Raw genomic sequence first — 18,696 nt, forward strand, 5'->3', positions numbered from 1 at the left:
GGGCCCAATAGCAGCGGGAGTTTCACGCGCATGGTTCTTCTTCCCCCCCCTCCCCTTCCCCAGCAGCCAGCCCAGCGGCAGTCTTGCAAACACCCCCTCACCTTTCTCTCTTCGCGCCCCCCCTCGCTTGCCATTGCTCGCAGCCAACCAGGAGAATCGTCCGGCATCACGTGGCCCGGAGTTTCCCAGACAAAGAACGTTGGCGGCGCTGCCCCCCTCCCCCACGACCCCCCTCCCCCTCCCGCCCCCTCTCCCTCCAGCCCCCTCGGTAGGACCGCGGTTGCTGCAGCGCCGGGACATGCGGGCAGGTACTGATGGGGGGTGGGGGTCGTTGGTGGTAATTTGGGGGGGTCTTTGTGCCCCCACCGCTGTTTGTAAAGGGGGTGGTCCAAAAGGTGCAGGGGAGCATGGGGGGGGAATCTTGAAGTTGGTAGGCGCAGCCCCTTAAGGTAGTTCAGATTATTCTGAGGGGGTCCTCAGCTGGTGCTGCCTTTTGGGGTGCAGGAGGTTCCGGGATTGCGTCTTGGACTTGCAAAAGAAAGGATGGGGGACCGAGCAAAGTGACCAATTGTGCTGCTTGCACAGAAAACTTTGGAGGGGGGAGCAGTTCAGACAGGAGAAAAGAAACATCTTTTTGCAAAGGTTCCTTCCTCACTTGGAGGTAGAGTCCACCCCCCACCCCCCGATAGAGAGAGGATCTGGATGGCGGCGAATACCAGACCCCATCAAAAGTTTTGTTTTTGTTTGGGGGAGGTGCGTGGAAGTGGAGGAAGCGTCAGAAAAAAAATCCAAGATTTCTCCGGCCACTCACTAGAAGTTCTCAGCGAGGAAGAGGGTGCATTAGGCTCTGCTTCCCTGACTGGGGACGTTGCAAACCCCCCTCCCCGGGAAGAGCACCAGCTCGAGAAAGGAGAAGTTGGGGAGGGGGTTGGCAGGACATGTGAAGGGCAGTATTGGGGAGCAGAGGGGGTTGAGTAGCCATCGGGATCAGTCCTTGGGGGCGGGGAAGGGGGCGCTAGGCCTGGAAGTTGGAGTTTGCCTTTCCCCGCCAGAGCTGTCAGCCCTCCATTTTGTCCAGAGGCGAGAGGCTCCCTCCCTCGCTGGGTTAAGCTCAGGCCCCTTTCAGAAGGGGCTAGGCCAATGTCCTTGTGGTTGCTGGCTCTTCATCAGGGAGGAGAAGGGGAAAATTGTGAGGGGAGGGCTGTGGTACAGATCACTCTTGTTTCCCCCTCCGTTTTCCTGCTCTGCACGGGCCTTCCTTCCTCAGTTGCGGGTACTGTTTGCCCTGAGATTACATGGAACCACACAGGTTCATTCCAGCCGTTGAAACCAGGGACTGGCCCAAACCGGCTCTGAAGACTGAACCAGCAGTGGGAAGGGGGAAAGGTGAAAGGCCGCTGGTTGGTGGAGGCAGGCACTTCTGGCTCTGCAGGCCTAAAAAGCCTAAAATGAAACAAGGGAGGCCCAATCAATATATTGCCTTGAAGGCTGAAACAAGTGATACCCTGGATTTCAGAACACCCACCCACCCACACACGCAGACACTGGGGAAGGGGTGGCCGGCAATGCTCCCTCTAAGCTGTGGAGACTTGCGAGCAGAAATTGTACTTTGTGAGTTACTGGCATTACAGTTGTAAGCGAGCGATCTGGCTGCTGCATAAATTAGTTTGCTCTGGAGCCATCCTTCCTGAGCTAAGACAAAAATGTGTGAGCCGGAGGCTAAAAAACTGTGAGCTAGCTCACACTAACACAGCTTAGAGGGAACATTGGTGGCCGGAAGCAGCAACATCCTCCAGAATCAAAACAAGGCAGCTTTCAGTGCATGCCACCTTTTGGAGGAAAACCCTACATGCCAATGTTAGTGGCCTGCCACTCTTCCCATTATTCTGATGAGGTGACAGAGATTGTGACTTGCCCATGCTTATGCAGTGAGTCTGTAACTAGTCTTGTATTCAAATCCAGATCTGATTTTCCACCGTTTACACTGTTTCTGAGCTAAATGTTTGGTGTTAGGGAATTTGTTCAGGAATGTTTCAAACTTCTCTAACCAAAGGGATAATGCAGAATGAGATATTAGGTGTAAACAACATGTTTGTGTGACATTCACAAAATCTGGTAGAAGTTCTACAGCTCAGGGAGGGGGGAGGGGTTCACCACTCCCCCACAGCACATTTGAGCATTCCTTTCTTGAACCAGAACAAAGTTCGAGTTCAGTGGCACCGTTAAGACCAACAACGTTTTATTCAAGGTATAAGCTTCCATGTGCGCGCACACTTTTTAGATACATTGAAGCGGAACTTACCAGTCCATAACTGGTAACTTCCATCTCAACGTATCTGAAGAAGTGTGCGTGCATACGAATAAATTTTTGTTAGTCTTAAAGGTGCCACTGGATTTGAACTTTGCTCTGCTGCTTCAGACCAACATGGCTACCCACCTGAATCTACTTTCTTGAACCAGTGTGTGGAAAGAAAAATCCCAGAAGTGGGTCTGAACATCCCCCCCCCTCCCTGCCGTGCACCATGCCCTTGTTTTTTTTTAAGGTTTTGCTCCAGAAAGGCTTATTTGTGTGTTTCAGTCCTCAGTTCTCCTAGGGTCTGCATTCACCCATGATCCTTTGGTATCCTCTTAAATCATACTTGGTTGTCCCCTTAGTCTGTATAGAGAACAGCAGTGAAATGGCAGCCTATAGCCAGTGTGGAAGGAAAGTATAGGCACAACACAACATCCGATAGGAGCGGCAGTAGCTTTCTTTGCTCTTCCTGTTAGACCTGCTCTTCCTCCATTTTGTCCAAATTCCAAGAACCTTTGGCATGTGTCCCTCACTAAGTAGGTGGCTAGACCACAGTGGGACTGTATAGCTTTGTGTCCACAGTTTTATGGAAAGATGTTGACTATGCAGATGAAAGTGATAAAAAGTTCAGAAAGCGTAGCAGGAAGATTTTTTTTTAAAAAATGTATTTTCTCCACACCATCCAAACCCCACACCATCTCCCTATGAATTATTCAGGGTAATGTGGGTTAGCGACCTCTGAGGAGGAGACAGCACACTATCTCGGAATGCCTGTGTGATGCAGTGAATGGCTCAGTAAAACAAATCCAGATGGCTAAAGGGAGAGAACTGAACCGCATGCTGACAGGGAAGGCTGAGGGGGGGAAGCTCACACGCATGCAAGACCCCCACAATCATTACCCAGCTATACATAGGAGGTGGTAAGGAAGGCCGTCTTCCTGACCTCTGGAATGGCAGGCGCTTGTATCCTTTGCAGAAGAAAAAAAGTATAGCATAAGTTGAGAAGGGTTCTGTGAGGAAGGCGAAGAACTGTTCCTTTTGCACAAGCAATAGTTTAGCCCCGAAAGAAATGGGTGTATATTGTGCAAGTGACCAGCTTATGAGGACTAGAGGATATGAGCCCACAGGTGGTAGCACTAGGGGCTTATATTTGAGGCCTCATCCTAGCTTTGGGTTTACACCACCACCCCTCCCCAGCTGTCCAAATTCCTCCATTTGAGGCTGCCAGAACCACTTATTCTTCAGAGGGTTAAAAGCACTTTGAAAAACAGGTTACTGCTTGTGATGTGTGTACTTGGTTTTTTTGCCTTTGGTAAAACCAGGGTGACAGAGGTTTTTTTGTCCTACACCCCCTTCACTGTTTTTGTACGTAATGGAAAGCAGAGTTTCTCCCAAACCACTGTTAACTCAGTTAAAAAAACTATTAGGCTGCAGTCTTTGATCAGCTATGTGTAAATTCAGCCAGTGCCATTTTGACAGGTATTTCATAGATATTGCTGCAACTTTAACATACGACTGTTTCAACTTTATCAGGCTCTTTCCTTTAGTCTAGAAACAATCTTCTTCATGCTGAAGAGTGTGTGTCTGAACTCAGCTCACTCTGTCTTCCATTTTTGCCTGCCCAGCTTAAAATCCCCCCTTGCGCCTAGAGTGATTTGATGTCACTTTAGTTGGTAATGAGAGGGGGAGTTCTCTCTCCTTGGTAGGTGCCCCGCCCCCTTCCTCCAGGCCTGACTCAGCAAATGCTTCCTCTGCTAGGTACCAAAGCCTTAGAGCTCCCCCTCTTGTTCTGGTGTGTTCAAGGAAGTGGAGCTATTTCATAGAATGGGGCTGAACTATCTGAATCTTTAAGGCCTGTTATTTAATTCAGGAAGGGGTATCCTTGTCTGCACAGCACACCTCATTGGAGACGTTACACAAGACATGGGGCTGCCCCTTCCTGGCATACTAGGTAGCCATTGCCTAGGTCTTCAGTGTCATGAGGGAATAGGAAAATCTCAACTGTGCTAACTGAATATTCAGGCTGCTAAATATCAATACAAGGACAGTAATCCCCATAGCTTTGCTACGGCCCCGGTCATACGGGCCAGATAACGTGGGGGGGGGGAGGCGTGGCTTTTTCGCGCCGGTGCAATTTAACGTGCCAGAACGTGATCAGACACGACAGCGGCAAATCGGGGGTTTGTTTGTCGGCGCACGTCAACACGGCGAGAGGAGCGCGCATGAGTGATCACACGTAGGTATTCCATCGACGGCCCGTAGCAAACCGTTTGCTAGTAGGCTTTCCCGGGTATTTTTAAACTCCGGATCTTCGGGCAGATGCTACGGGTCAGCGGTGGGTGTGCTACGCTTGCCAGATGTGTCCTTGTGATTGCGCCCGTATACTCCGCCCGACATTCGTGCCTCTCCTGCGGCAAATCCTCCATGTGACCGGGGCCTAGGAGCCTTTATACTGAGCTTTTCCTCCAAGTGTGGAAAGTAGTGTTTTAGCATCAAACTCACATTCTCCTCTTCACCCCAGCTCATCGAGTGAACCTCATGCTTAGCAGATATTTCAACCCATCTCGGGTGAAGGCCAGCGGACAATAGTTGTTTGCCTTGGAAATGATGGCTGATGAAAAATATCTATTAAAACAGAAGTGTGTTGCACTAAATTCACTAGGATGGAGATTTCTGAATAAAGGCCTTGAAGGTTTGCCCCCAAAACAGATAGTGTCTTTAATTACCTATGTACGTTTATGGTGACCACGGCAAGAGGGCTTTCAAGGCAAGTGAGAAGCAGAGGTGGTTTGCAGGTACCTTCCTCTGCACAGCCTTCCTTGGTGGTCTCCCATCCAAATACCTACCCGGCTTAGCTTCTGAGATCTGATTATGCTGCCTTCCCCTTTTTAATATAATTTTATTTTTTTATTTTCCATAGAATACAAACACTGTTGTGCATACAGTATTTTGTTGCAAGCCGCCCTGAGCCCCTTTTCAGGGAAAGGCGGTCTAGTAAATCTAATTTAATAAATAAATAAATAATAAATACAATATAATGTCCAGATTTAACAATCAAATAACAGTTAAATGAGTTAGTATTAAGGCTTGCTTCAGCCTACTAATTAAGTAAAAACTTATTTAAGATTTATTATGTAAACTGCCTTCCCTTTGGTGTCATTAATTAGCCTCCTTGACTGTATCACACCTCACAAACTCCTCTGTGCTGAAAGGAAAGTTGTGTGCATGCTCTGAACCTAAGAAGAGCCCTTCCTGGATCAGATCAGTGGCCCATCAAGTCCCACTGCTGTTCCCTCGAGCATGCGCAGTTTGGCCGGGATGCGCCAGCGCAAGGACGCGCCGGCGATCTCACGGCCCGGATTGAAGCGCTCTACACCGAAGAACCACCTAGGTAGGTGGTTCTTTTTAGTGCGGGTTTTCGGGCGGGAGGGACGGATCGGGGATGGGCAGGCAACGATTCCCAGATGTTGCCGTGGGATCGCGCCCGTTTGCTCCGCCCCCGAACCGTCCCGCTCCCGGCCCAAAACCCCTAGTGTGAACAGGGCCTATGTTAAGTTTATCCAGTTAATTCTATCTCAGTCTATTTCCTTGCCTGTAAGATGGGACGAATGGTTGCTTGCCACAGATATGTTCTGTTCGCATATCGCATCCTGAACCTTTTCCGGCTGGGCTTACGTAATTATTGTGCATAAATACCCAACAGTTAAACAGAAGTCCCCTCTCTGGCTTGGAGCAACCACTGCTGTTCCCCCAGCAGCCAGATCAGATCAGGACATGCTATCTCAAACAAGCCTGTAATTCCAGAGGCTACCATCATTACAGTACACACACTTTTCTTGTCAGGTTCCTAGCCGCATGATTGCTTAACTGCAGTTCCAAGGTAGTGCTGATGAATGTTCCTGTGATGCTGCTGTAGTTGATTTCCCAGAAACCACAGTTTCTACCAATGACCAGCTGCAGTGTGCTAGATGGGCTGCCAGATTCCTTCCTGACAGAGATGCTGTGCTTTCAAGAGCTGCATGTCAGGTGGAACTATAACAGGTGCAGAATTTTCCCATTGCCGCATCTGCGGAAAGTTGCATTTGGTATATTTCTCCCTGTTAGGTAAAGGTAAAGGTTCCCTTGCTTGGTAAAGGTTCCCTTGCTCGAAAGCCAGTTGAATCCGACTCTAGGGTTGCGGTGCTCATCTCCGTTTCAAAGCCGAAGAGCCATCGCTGTCCGAAGACGTTTCCGTGGTCTTGTGGCCGGCATGACTAAACACCAAGGCGCACGGAACACTGTTACCTTCCCACCGAAGTGGTACCTCCCTGTTACATATCTGTTAAAGACACCTGAGTTTCCTTCAGCTAGCAGACACAGACGTACAAGGAGGGCCATTTATCTGGTGCAGACTTTGGATCCTCCTAAGTATCTTTGTTTTGACTGGGTTTTTTCCCCCAATGATACCTTTTCCCAGTATGGTAGAGAGGCTACAAAGGTTAGCGCTGGGTGTGAGAAGTTCTACCCTAAGCCATAAAGTTCACTGTTTGGCTTTGGACAAGTCACCGACCCTCAGCCTGGCCTACACCTAGGGTTGTTGTACGGAAGAAGAAGACAATCTCCTGAATGCCACCTTCATGTCCTCAGTTTGATGCTGATGGGATGTTAATAATAATACACAGTGCAACTTCTGAGACAGAATCATAACAGCTGGGAGGAACCACCCTTCCACTAACCCACCAGACAGTTCTTGCTGATTAGCCTGTGCACTCCAATCCACAGACCCTGGCCAAGACACATGGCAACATGAGCAAATAATGGTTAAGAAACTGTTGTCAACCAGGAAGTCCCCGATTGAGTCTTGTCTCTATGATGAATTCTGTAGGGGCGGGCCCAGACATTCTCACAGGCCTGTTTTTAATTCAGCCCAGATTTGGGGGCGGCCTCCACACACTATATTTTCTTTTTCTGAAGGAAGTTTTGTTTATATTTTATTTGTTTGGTTTATTTTTGAGTTCAGCATTTGGGTTTTTAAAAAGATCTGTACCCTTCCCTCCCTAGCCGCATCTCTTCTGACAGTTCCATTTATTTTATGGTTTTTAAATTGAAAAATCATATTTCTTTCCCTTTTTTATAGAATGTTCCATTTTAGCAGGATTGTGGTCTGCCTTGGGGAGACTCCATTGGGAAAACAGGAGATGCAATCCAGTTAATAAATGTTCACTTTCTCAGCCTCCAGTGCCCATCTGCAATTTCGGGGAAATAAAGTGGCCTGCCTTGCATGTGGAGCGCTTTGGATGTTTAACTATGCGATATAAAACAAAGTATCGATATTCTGTTATGAAAAACAGGGTGAAAAACAATGAAATTTTTGTGAGCTGAGAAACAGGCAGGGCTGTCACCTTTTCTTCAGGTAGAAGTCTGCCTAAAATCCAGCAAGGCAAACTCTTGCTTTCCTCACGGGGCTGTGAGCAGGGTTTCCTAGGCCCAGTGCACTCTTGTGTTGAGAGGGTAAAATCTACACGGTACTCAAGCCCCATGGGAAACCTGCCTGGGGCCTTGTTAAGATTGCCAACAGGGCAGGAAACCCCCCCCCCCCTCTCTCAATAGAAATTTATTTCTCCCGCCTTTCTCACTGAGACTCCAGGTGGATTATATGGTGCAGGTCAGTGTCATCAGTAGGACGAGATGTCTTATAAATAATGTCATAGGACTAGCTTTACAGCAGTCTGAAACAAAGTGAGTGGAATGAGCGGAAGTGGGCAGTTGAAGCTTTTCATGGCATGAAGTTAAGAAAGACTGCCTGATAATTGCTTGTAGACTAAACTTACATCAAAGGGACAGCTAGTGGGACTAGTTTAAAAGTCGGCAACCCTAGGCCTTGCGCACCAGGTCCATAATTCCTGCCTTGTAAATTGCAAACCTTCTGCCCACTGGATTGTCTTTGTGAATTTCCTGCATTGCGCAGGGGTTTGGACTAGATGACTCTGGAGGTCCTTTTTAGCTCTGTGATTCTACGATTCTAATCTTGGTGCATTCTTCACTGAGAGCATCCCATTTTGATCAAGACCGGTCCCTGCCACACCGGGTGGGGGGGGGGGGGTACGGGCAAAGTGGGGCTTTTGGAAGCCGCACCAAAATAGAGACGCCGCGGCAGGATCACATTGATCCCCTGAGCCGTGGCGCATTCCCTCCCCAGCACGATCAGATGCCAGGGGAAGCCACAGTGGGGAAAGGGAGGCTGCCGCAGTTCAGCCAGGACTCTGGGATGCGCTGGCAGAAGGACACACCGGCGATCCCACGGCCGGGCTTGATGTGGCCATGCTGGAAGGTCCACCTCGGTAGGTGGTTTAGTTTTGCTGTGGCTTTTCGGGCGGAAGGGCCGGATCGGGGACGGGTGCGCAACACTTCCTAGATGTTGCGGTGGGATCGCGCCCGTTTGCTGCGCCCCCGATCCGTCCCTCTCCCGGCCCAAAACCTTTCATGTGACCGGGGCCTCTCATATGCTGATGGGAAATCCGGCTGCATTCCTGGCAGTATGGAACTGTGATGTATTCCTTTCTCTGTGTCTCCCTCCTTGAACTGTGAGTCCAGGTTTCTGGTGGGAATATGTTTAGCAGACACTCCCCCCCCCCCCCTTATCACCCAAAGGTTCTCAGGCCAGGAAATCAAGCCTCCTGCAGAGAGAGTTGTGATGTTTTGTATGGGATATAACACTGATACATTTAAGAGTTATATTAAAAAGGGTGGTGGGGGTCTGTAGGCTGCCAGACTTGGCACCTGTCAAGCTGGGAGCAGGGCAAGAGGAGGCTGGTAACCAGGAGTGGCCCTGGACTGCATGGAAGCCCTTGCTGTTTGAGGAGCAAAGTGGGCTTCTCTATCATCTGCTTTGGACAGATGTGGGATATAGATCTTTTAATAAAGGCCACCGGGAGACCATTTACAAGGCCCTGACCTGGATAGCCCAGGCTAGCCCAATCTCGGAAGCTAAGCAGGGTCGACCCTGGCTACAATTTGGATGGGAGACCGCCAAGGAATACCAGGGTCATGACACAGAGGCAGGCAATGGCAAATCACTTTTGAACATCTCTTGCCTTGAAAACCCTATGGAGTTGCCATAAGTCAGCTGCAACTTGACAGCAACAACAATAATCGAGCTATATCTAGAAACATTTGTAGAGTCCACCATGACCCATTGTACCTGCTGATGTTATGAGGCTCCTTTCTAGCTATCCCTGCAATTTCCTTCATTTGTCACAGCTTACCGGCAGTGCCGAGGCTGAATCTGTGCTCAGTGTTGTTCTGGTCCCAAGTTCAGCGTTCTGACACAAGCTTAGCATCTCCACCAAAACAGTGGAAGAAGATACACCTGCTAAAATTCTTCTGTTCAGCTTTGCAACAACCTTTCAGATCATCTCTTTTTTTCTTGCAGAACCACATTCCAGAAATTTAGCATGCCACTGGTAAGGCTGAGAGGTTGAACGGGTTGCCTTTTACAGCTAGAGTGTGAAAATGTTAAGAGTAGCTGTTCTCTTTTCCGTGTCGTTATTTGTATTTACATTATATTCCACCTTTTCCATTATTTCATTTATTTATTTATTTATTAAATTTCTACCCCCGCCCTCCCGCCGAAGTTCCATTATGGAACTTAAGGCAGCTTGAATAGGGTTCTCAGCAAGCCTCCCACCCAGACGCTGACTAGACTCTCACTTAGCTTCAGCTAGGTTGTATAGTTTCATGTTCTGTCCCACCATTAGTGGTTCAGGTTCTGTTGCTTCCTATGATGTGCATTAGGGAGGAGGACAAAAGGAAGTACTTCTTCACCCAAAGAGTGATTAACACTTGGAATTCACTGCCACAGGAGGTGGTGGCGGCTACAAGCATGGACGGCTTCAAAAGGGAATTAGATAGGCATATGGAGCAGAGGTCCATCAGTGGCTATTAGCCACAAGGTATAGATAGGGGCTCTGGGGCAAGTGATGCTCTGTCTTGGTGTTGGGGGGGTCAACAGTGGGAGGGCTTCTAGTGTCCTGGCCCCACTGGTGGACCTCCTGATGGCACCTGGTATTTTTGGCCACTGTGTGATACAGAGTGTTGGACTGGATGGGCCTTTGGCCTGATCCAACATTGGCATCTCTTATGTTCTTATGTTATGACAGGCCGGAGGGGACCGTATGCTCAAAAAGGCCTGCTATTCGGCTCACTTGTTCTTCCACCTTGCTAGTCAGTGGATTGTTAGTTCGTAGAGAGCAGGTGGTATGGCTGGCAGAAGGCAACCTTTGCCTTTTGTGCGGGCACTACTTTAAGGAAGAGTGGCCTCTCGGAATGAGACACCAGCAGGCAGTGGGTATACAGAGACTACTGGCAGCCATTAGAGCTGTGCAGATGGGCTGACCCACTCTGTTATTTTACAAAATATGTTTATGGATGGTGTTCTAAAGTTACCCAGCTTTTGCTTTGTTGGCCCAAAATATATGTGTCTTTTAAGCCAATTGGTAGATTAGTTGACCAGAGCCATAGCCCATTCATTCACCAGTGAGGGCAAATTCTGATTGGGGAATGAGAATGACAGCCACATCTATAATTTTTTAAAAGCCATTTGACCTAGGTTGTTAGTGTAAACCAGGGGTCTCTGGCTTTTTTGGACCTGCAGTTACCTTTGGAATTCTGACACAGGGTGGTGGGTGTAACTATTAAATGGCTGCCGCAGGAGGCGACACCAACCACAAAATGCCAGAGAATGAAAGTTATACATAACTCTTAATAGTAAAACTTCAACATTTCAGAAGCTCTTTACCAGGATGCCTTTTAATATGAACATATTGTTTAAAAATATTTTCTGGCATATGCACACAGCACAGTGAAGATACTTGTGCTGTGGTGACAGCTGTTGCTGAAACAACTTTTTTAAAAATTAGAAGCCCTATTGGGCAAAAGCCCCACCCAGTCCTGCCCACTTTTTAAAAACACTTGGTGGCCGCCCTGGTGCCCATAGGCACCACGTTGAGGAGCCCATGTGTAAATGGAGAACAAGAAAAAAAGGTTGGGAAAATTACATCTTTAAACAAGAGGAGAAGAAGAAGAAGAGATTGGATTTATACCCCGCCCTTCACTACCGAAAGGTGTCTCAGAGCGGCTTACAAACTCCTTTCCCTTCCCCTCCCCGCAACAGACACACTGTGAGGTGGGTGGGACTGAGAGAGCTCTGACAGAAACTGCTCTTTTCCAAGGACAGGTCTTGTCAGAACTATGGCTTGCCCAAGGTCATCCAGCCAGGTGCAAGTGGAGGAGTGGGGAATCAAACCTGGTTCTCCCAGATTAGAGTCCGCGCACTTAACCACTACACCAAACTGGCGCTCTCTCTTACTTTTCTTTTTTCTTTTTTTACCGGCAGCTTCTGTTTATGGATTTTTGTGCTACCTCATTCACCTCAAAAAGGCATTTGCACTTAGAAAAAGATTTGTGATATGCTGATGTAATTAAAAGCTGACTCAGTAGCCTGCTTCAAAGATTCCATTTGATTAATTGGGAACTCCTGAACCAAATGGGCAAGTACAGAGTAGCGCACACCTGCCCATGTGCGCCTCTCATTCTGGACTCTTCTACGCTTGCTTTCCTGTTTCGCAGAAGCAGGTGGAAAGCCATCAGCCCCAAAGAGCCACATTTACTTCCATTCCTGATAGGAGGCCTTTACCTTGGGGAGGGTTGGAGCTTGCATGTTCCTCTGGTGCTGGCTGTTCCAAGGTGGGAGCAACCTGCCTGCCACAAGACCCACCAGGCAAGGGCCTTATGGAAATATATGGCAGCAGGTGCCACATTGGGAATGGTGCTCAGAAGAGCCACAGGTGGCTCCTGAACCACTGAGTGAGTATAACTGCTGCAACCACTAGGAGCAGTGGAGAACTGCTGAGCCCATTGAAAGAAGGGCAGGATCAAAATGAGATGGATGGGTCTTGGGTGGTGGTACCATAAAGGAGTTCCCTTGATCAGCCTTCGAGAAAATGAAGGCGAATTCAGACTTGAGGGGCCATCCTGTACTCTTAAGAGAAAGTGTCTTCATGTGTTCCTCGTTGCTGTGTGTTGAAGAGAGACCGACCATTACTGTGTCTTACCAAGCGGATTGTCTGCCATGTTACAGTTGTCACAATATCTTGTCCCACTTTTTGGTTACTGAGCGTGGTCCAGGATGCTATTAGCCGCAAGGTATAGATAGGAACTCTCAGTCTGGGGCAAGTGATGCACTGTATTCTTGGTGCTTGGGGGGGGGGGGGCAACAGTGGGAGGGCGTCTAGTGTCCTGGCCCACCTGGTGGACCTCCTGATGGTACCTGTTATTTTTGGCCACTGTGTGACAGAGTGTTGGACTAGATGGGCCATTAGCATGATCCAACATTGGCTTCTCTTATGTGCAGACCCGCATTCTCAAAGCAGGCCTTAGAAACCCACTGTACAGAACCAACCTCTTCTTGACAGTTTCCCCCCTCTTAACTAGAGCTAATGGTCTAATGCATAAATAAAGCGACCTGGCTAGCAATACTCTGAAATACTTCACAAGATTCAGTAATCCCAATGAAGGGAGCATTGACTCTCAAGAGCTCATACCCCAAACTCTTGTTGGTTTCTAAGGTACTACTGGGCTTGAATCTAACTTGTATAAGTGGCCATTGGAAATGAGTGATCCACAAAGTGGTATTAATGATAAGGTGCTTTTGCAGCACTGGAAGCAATAAAAGGGATGCCCCAAAATAGGATCAAAAACATCAGGAAAATGTTTTGTTGGGGGGGTCATACAAACTATTATTAGCCACAAGGTATAGATAGGGGCTCTGGGGCAAGTGATGCTCTGTCTTCTTGGTGCTTGGGGGGGGTCAACAGTGGGAGGGCTTCTAATGTCCTGGCCCCACTGGTGGACCTCTTGATGGCACTGGTATTTCTGGCCACTGTGTGACACAGAGTGTTGGACTGGATGGGCCTTTGGCCTGATCCAACATTGGCATCTCTTATGTTCTTATGTTCTTATTATGGTGAAGAAATCAGCAGCACTAGATATGCGGGCAATACTGAACACTGAGAAGGCAAGCAAGGTACCCCACTCAGATGGCAGTGGTGGGAGGTACAGAGAGGTCTATCAGTCCTGGAATGCAGTGGAGAATTCAAAGCTGGCAGAGAAATCCAGATGTCCCTGTCATGTACAAGGCAGGGGCTTGAGCACACTTGATGGTACCCAAGACAAGAGCTCTTGGGGGAAGAACTCTTAGTTACAGGTTAATGAGGAAGGAATATGGGGGTGGGGGGGTAGAATTTATCATGGGATTGGAAATGTGTGCTCTAAAGTATACCCAAACAATACAGGGCAGAAGGGAATTCGTCCCAATGGGCCAAACCTGAAGTGTGCTGAACCTAAAGAAATCAAAGAGGATAGACTAAAGAGGGCAGATTCTTCAGAACACGTTACCCTGTGGGATCTTCTTCAATTCCGCAGGACCTGTAAGACGGAGCTTTTCCAACAGGCCTTCGGCTAAGGCGGCTGGCGTCCATGTATGGCCTCCCTGAGGTTTCTGTCTCCCACCCAATAACAGATGGCTATATCCATCCGCACCAACGGGCCAGGGACCTCTCGCAGCCACCCAATTTCTGTCCTTGGGCAGTGACCTCCAATTTTAATGTTCTACTATTGTGTTTTAATATTTCAATCATATTCATTATACTGCTATTAATGTTGTTACCCGCCCTGACCCCGCTTGCGGGAAAGGTGGGCTATAAATACTAAAAAATAAATAAATAAATCCAGACAAGAATGGACTGGGTAGACTCTACAGATGGGTAATGTTTCTATATGGGGCAAAGGATATGCTAGTGGATTGGGTAACGTGATTTTAAGTACTGGTGGAAATGTGATGGGTTTTTCTTTTAACCTTTGGACACCATAAGGAAAGTGGGCTAGAAATACTATAAGTAAATAATGGCAGTGGGGAGGAATCTTTTGGGACCAAAGGTGCACTGATGTCATCAGCAGAGGTCCTTAATTTGTGCTCACTTCTAGGTGCCATTGTTTTGGGCGAGGCCTTGCCGCTTGCCTCCTCAGGCAAGAACTCCTGTTCTTCAGCCAATGAGCTCTCATTAGGTGTGGCGAATTTTATCTCCAAGCTCTGCCTTCGTCCTCTGCAGGCCAGAGATTTCCTCCATCACACTGACGCAAGTGCAGTGCACCTCAGGGTCTGCTGGGCCCTGAACACCAGAATTGGAGTTCAGGGTAACAAAGTCCTGGCATTATTTTTTATTTATATATCCAGACATATGCTATTTGTTTATTTAAAATAGTTGTGTGCTTGCTTTTCTCCTGAGCATCTGGGGGAGGTGGGGAGGTGCATCCTTTTTGTTTTAAAAACAAACATTGCACTGATTATGAACAGGCAGCTGTGCTTTTGGTTGCACAAAATGGAAATAAAAGAGGGGGCTTGAAGTGATACTCGGTATTAGCAGAGCAGCAGGGATTGTGCAAGGTCAGAAAGGGTTACTAAGATTTCTGTCCTTCACGCTCTCTCCTTTCATAAACAAAAAAAAATTGTCTAGCGAATTCCTTAGAAGGGGGATTTCTGCAAACTTGAACAAGGCATTGAACAAAGAGAGGGACTGAATAAGGAGAGGGGAATCTATAGTGTAAGGGGTGGCTCCAGGATGGGTGAAAGATACTCTGAGATGCTCGTTCAGACCACCTTGTGGGAAGGTGAGACATTCTGTTTAGAGGGAGCCAACTGAAAGGATCCAGATGTGGAGCCATAATTGGGAAGGAGATGTGCATTAGAGGTTGGACTGCCTAAGCAATTTGTGGGATGTTCAGATACATGCATTTCAGCAGTGCAAGTATGCTCTTGCATATGTCCTCATCCCTGTGGTGATATCATTGCTTGATGACTTGGTGCCTTCCCAGGATCTGTCTGAAGTCTGGATTCTTGGCTTTGGTGTTCAGATTCCTGGTCTAACTCTCTGCACACATCAGTTGGTGGAGCAGCAGGTTTCTAGTTCTCTGCTAGGCTTATTCTATCTGGCTGTTCTGCCTGTAAGAGCAGTGGTCCTCTACCCTAGGGGTTTGGTGACTGGTTTCATCTTAAACTTTGATTTGTTTTTAGTTGCTTCTTTGCCCTCAGTCCATCTATGCCAGCCCCATTGCAGCAGATGAGGACACCCAGCTGTAGTTCTGTGCTCTTTTAAGAGCAGCCCATTTGATTGTGCCATGACTGATGAGTGCTTTGTGCAGGAATGTATTTCACTTGCAGAGAGGTAGGGTGGAATTGGGTGGGGGTGTGTGTTCACTGTCTGGGCAGAGGCTGTCTCTGATGAATGGATGGTGGGAGTTCCCAAGGCGGGGGAGCTGATGTTCTGCTGAGAGGTGCGCCTCTTGAGATAATTGCCCCAAGCGCTGCTGCCCCATCTCTGTTGCTTTCTCCATAGGAACTTCGGCCTTTGATACGATCTCAGTGCAGACCAGGTTGAGGGAGAAGGGTCAGAATATCAGGAGGCAACATCATCTTTGCCTCAGGGGCCTTGGGAGCAGCACAGCTTCCATGGCTTCAGAAACCTCACCCTTCTCTTCTCAGGAGTATGTTGGCCCCTGGGAGGAATAGCAAACAGAAACCAGGGCTAAACAATCTCAAATCCTGTGAGCCAGAGGCAAACGGTGTGGCTGAGAAAGATGGTTCATTGTGTTTTGTTTTGCTACCCACCCCTCCTTCCTCTCCGTGCAGGAAAAACTGCCTCCATGTGTTTGCCACTCTCCGGGTTCCTAAGTCCCCCTTGTGCACACATACACACACCTTATTGTACGATACTTACAGATGGGAGTACCAGTGACTGCCTACCTCCCAGTATGAAGGCAGTCACAGCCAGGGTAGTCAAGTGCTTTGTGAGTCAAAAAAATACCACATAACTAAGAACAGTAAGAGCAGCTTTGTATCCTGCTCTTTTCTAAAAGCTTTGGTTGGTAATGTTATGCTGAGAATGCGCCCTGGTAAGTCTTAATCCATGTGGTGGGGCATTGCCCCAAGTTCACTGCTTCCAGAATTTCCTTTGGTACACACGGGTGTGTTCTAAAGTACAAATAATCCATGCTGTGACTTAGACGAAGAGAGCATTCCCAAGTGCACTGTGACTTGTACCACCTTCACAGTGCAATCCTAATCAAATTTACTCAGGCATAAGTCCCATTGATTTTAATGGGACTTCCTTCCAGGTAAGTACAGCTGAGAACGGCAGCCTTGCAAGGGATATTCCTTTGGACTTATGTTCTTTGTCACGCTAACCCTGTTGGCTGTCTTTGCAGGCTGAGAAAAAAGCCAAGGTCATTGCTGGGATGAATGCAGTGGAGGAGACACCACGGACCGAGCCCCAGAAGGAAGAAGAGGCCAGCCCACCCGCCTTGCAGCAGCCCACCGACCCTGCCTCTCCCAATGTGGCGACTACACCGGAACCTGTGGGGCCCGATGCTGTGGACAAGGGCATATCCAAGTCGGCCGATGATGAGCCAGAATACGAGGTGCAATACATTCTTCCCTCTGTGTTCCTGAGCTCTACAAGAGTCTCAGATCTCCTTGCACTTGCAGTCCTTGGCACCTTGCAGCCGCCCTCAGCTCTCAGTGCATTCCTGACCTTCGGTGTCCCTAAGGGCAGGGCATCTTTGCTTTGCATTAGCTATGTCAAAGGGGGAATTTGTACAAGGCACTTTCGCCTGCACATCTTTATTCCACCTTTGTATGTGACTCATAGAGGGAGAATCTGCCTCTTAGTGCTCTTGCTGCTGCTTTACATTTGCACAGCGCCAAATGCATGCTAGACCCTTTGCAGAGCTCAGATAGGGCATGGTCCCCTTGTGGTAGAAAAAACGAGAGGTCTGGAATGTAGAAGTGAAAGTAAAGGTGGGGTTGGGGAGAGTGAAGTGGAGGGGGGTGGTGAGGAAAGGTTTTACTGGTTTTAAGGCAGGAAAAGGGAAGGAAGAGGCTTAATGACTATGGGAAAAGGGAAGGCCAGGCATGATGGCAGGAACGGAGGGAAGGTCTGATCCAGCAGGGTTGTTCTTATGAGGCAACTAGAGATGTACTCACTAACCATGTACGGAGAGACAAAGAGAAGTGCAGCTGCTGCTATTATCGTATATACTTGGGGTAAAAGCATTTCCACTCGGGACAAGAATCTTGACGTTACAGGCAGTGAGATGAGCGTGGCAGAGGCACCCTTCCCTGGCAGAACCCCCCCCCCCTTCTTCACATCTGTTTCCCCCTTCCCATTGCCTCAGTTTCCCTCTCTGTTCTATCATGCCTAAGATAACAAGCCCAGCCCTCTTTGCGTGATCCCATGGTCTCTCATATCCACCCACAGGATGGCCGGGGATTTGGGATCGGGGAGCTGGTCTGGGGGAAATTGCGTGGATTCTCCTGGTGGCCAGGCCGCATTGTTTCCTGGTGGATGACTGGCAGGAGCCGGGCTGCTGAGGGCACCCGCTGGGTCATGTGGTTCGGCGACGGGAAGTTCTCTGTGGTAAGTGGCTCAGCGGCACGTGGGTGGTTCTGAGGGTCGTCATGTTAACTGTTCTCTGCTGCAGCATCCTAGCTTCAGCTCCCACTTTCCCTAAAGAAACTGCCCTCACTTGCACCCTGAGATATGCCACTGACAGCTGTGACAGGCGGGTCCTGCTGTTCAGTCCATGACTGGCTTGTGAAGTACAAGGGTTTGGCTCCCAGAACTCCCCTGTCTGCCTCCACTCAAGGGCCACCGCAGAAGACTAGAGCTGAGTGAAGCCTGGAGACTTGAGGGTACATCTTTGTTCCCCCTTTGTATGTGACTCATTTGGAGGCTGTTGCAGGAAACAGGCATTTTGATCGGAATGATGGCCTCCAGAAATGGGGCCGTTTACTTTGAACAACTTGGTGGAGACACTTTTCCCCAACATGTTCTCAAAGAGTCATGTTACTGGCCACCTGTCACTGTATGTTGGTCAAGGGAAAAGCATGGCACCCAGAAGGTCCACTAGAAAACTGTGGCCGTGGCACTTCTGATCTTGTGGAAAAAATTATGTAGAATGTGGTAACGTCGTGCATACATTGGAGTACAAACCAACTGTTTAAATGTTATCTTGTGCCTGGCATGATGCACGGGATGATGGAAAGCCAGGGTTGAGACAGAGGTTCAGCATCCAACATCTGCTGCTGTTGCTGGACATGTTCCCTGTGCTTTTCTGCTCTCTGTTTGGGGAGGGAGGGTGAGCTTGTGTTGCTCAGGAGGGCCACATTTCTCTGAAATGTTTGTGAGAGCAACTGAATCTCTTCCTCTATGATGAAACAGAAAATGGCTGTTCCATCACCCCCTTAAGAGTTAAGGTTTGTCTTCACCATACAGGGATCCTAAGTAATTGTTTAGGCTTACATTTGTGCA

At 48.5% G+C, this 18,696-nt stretch overlaps 1 protein-coding gene across 1 annotated transcript in view; it reads left to right on the forward strand.

Moving 5' to 3' along the window:
- DNMT3A (DNA (cytosine-5-)-methyltransferase 3 alpha) overlaps window positions 1-18,696 on the forward strand; it is a 108,211-nt gene that overhangs the window by 78,960 nt on the left and 10,555 nt on the right. Inside the window, exons 7-8 of the mRNA XM_015415137.1 lie at window positions 16,592-16,804; window positions 17,644-17,802. Coding sequence (XP_015270623.1) covers window positions 16,592-16,804; window positions 17,644-17,802 — 372 coding nt within the window. The remainder of the gene's footprint in view (window positions 1-16,591; window positions 16,805-17,643; window positions 17,803-18,696) is intronic.

Source organism: Gekko japonicus, unplaced genomic scaffold (assembly GCF_001447785.1).
Source record: "Gekko japonicus isolate JY-2015 unplaced genomic scaffold, Gekko_japonicus_V1.1 scaffold63, whole genome shotgun sequence".
Classification (NCBI taxonomy): Eukaryota; Metazoa; Chordata; class Lepidosauria; order Squamata; family Gekkonidae; genus Gekko; species Gekko japonicus.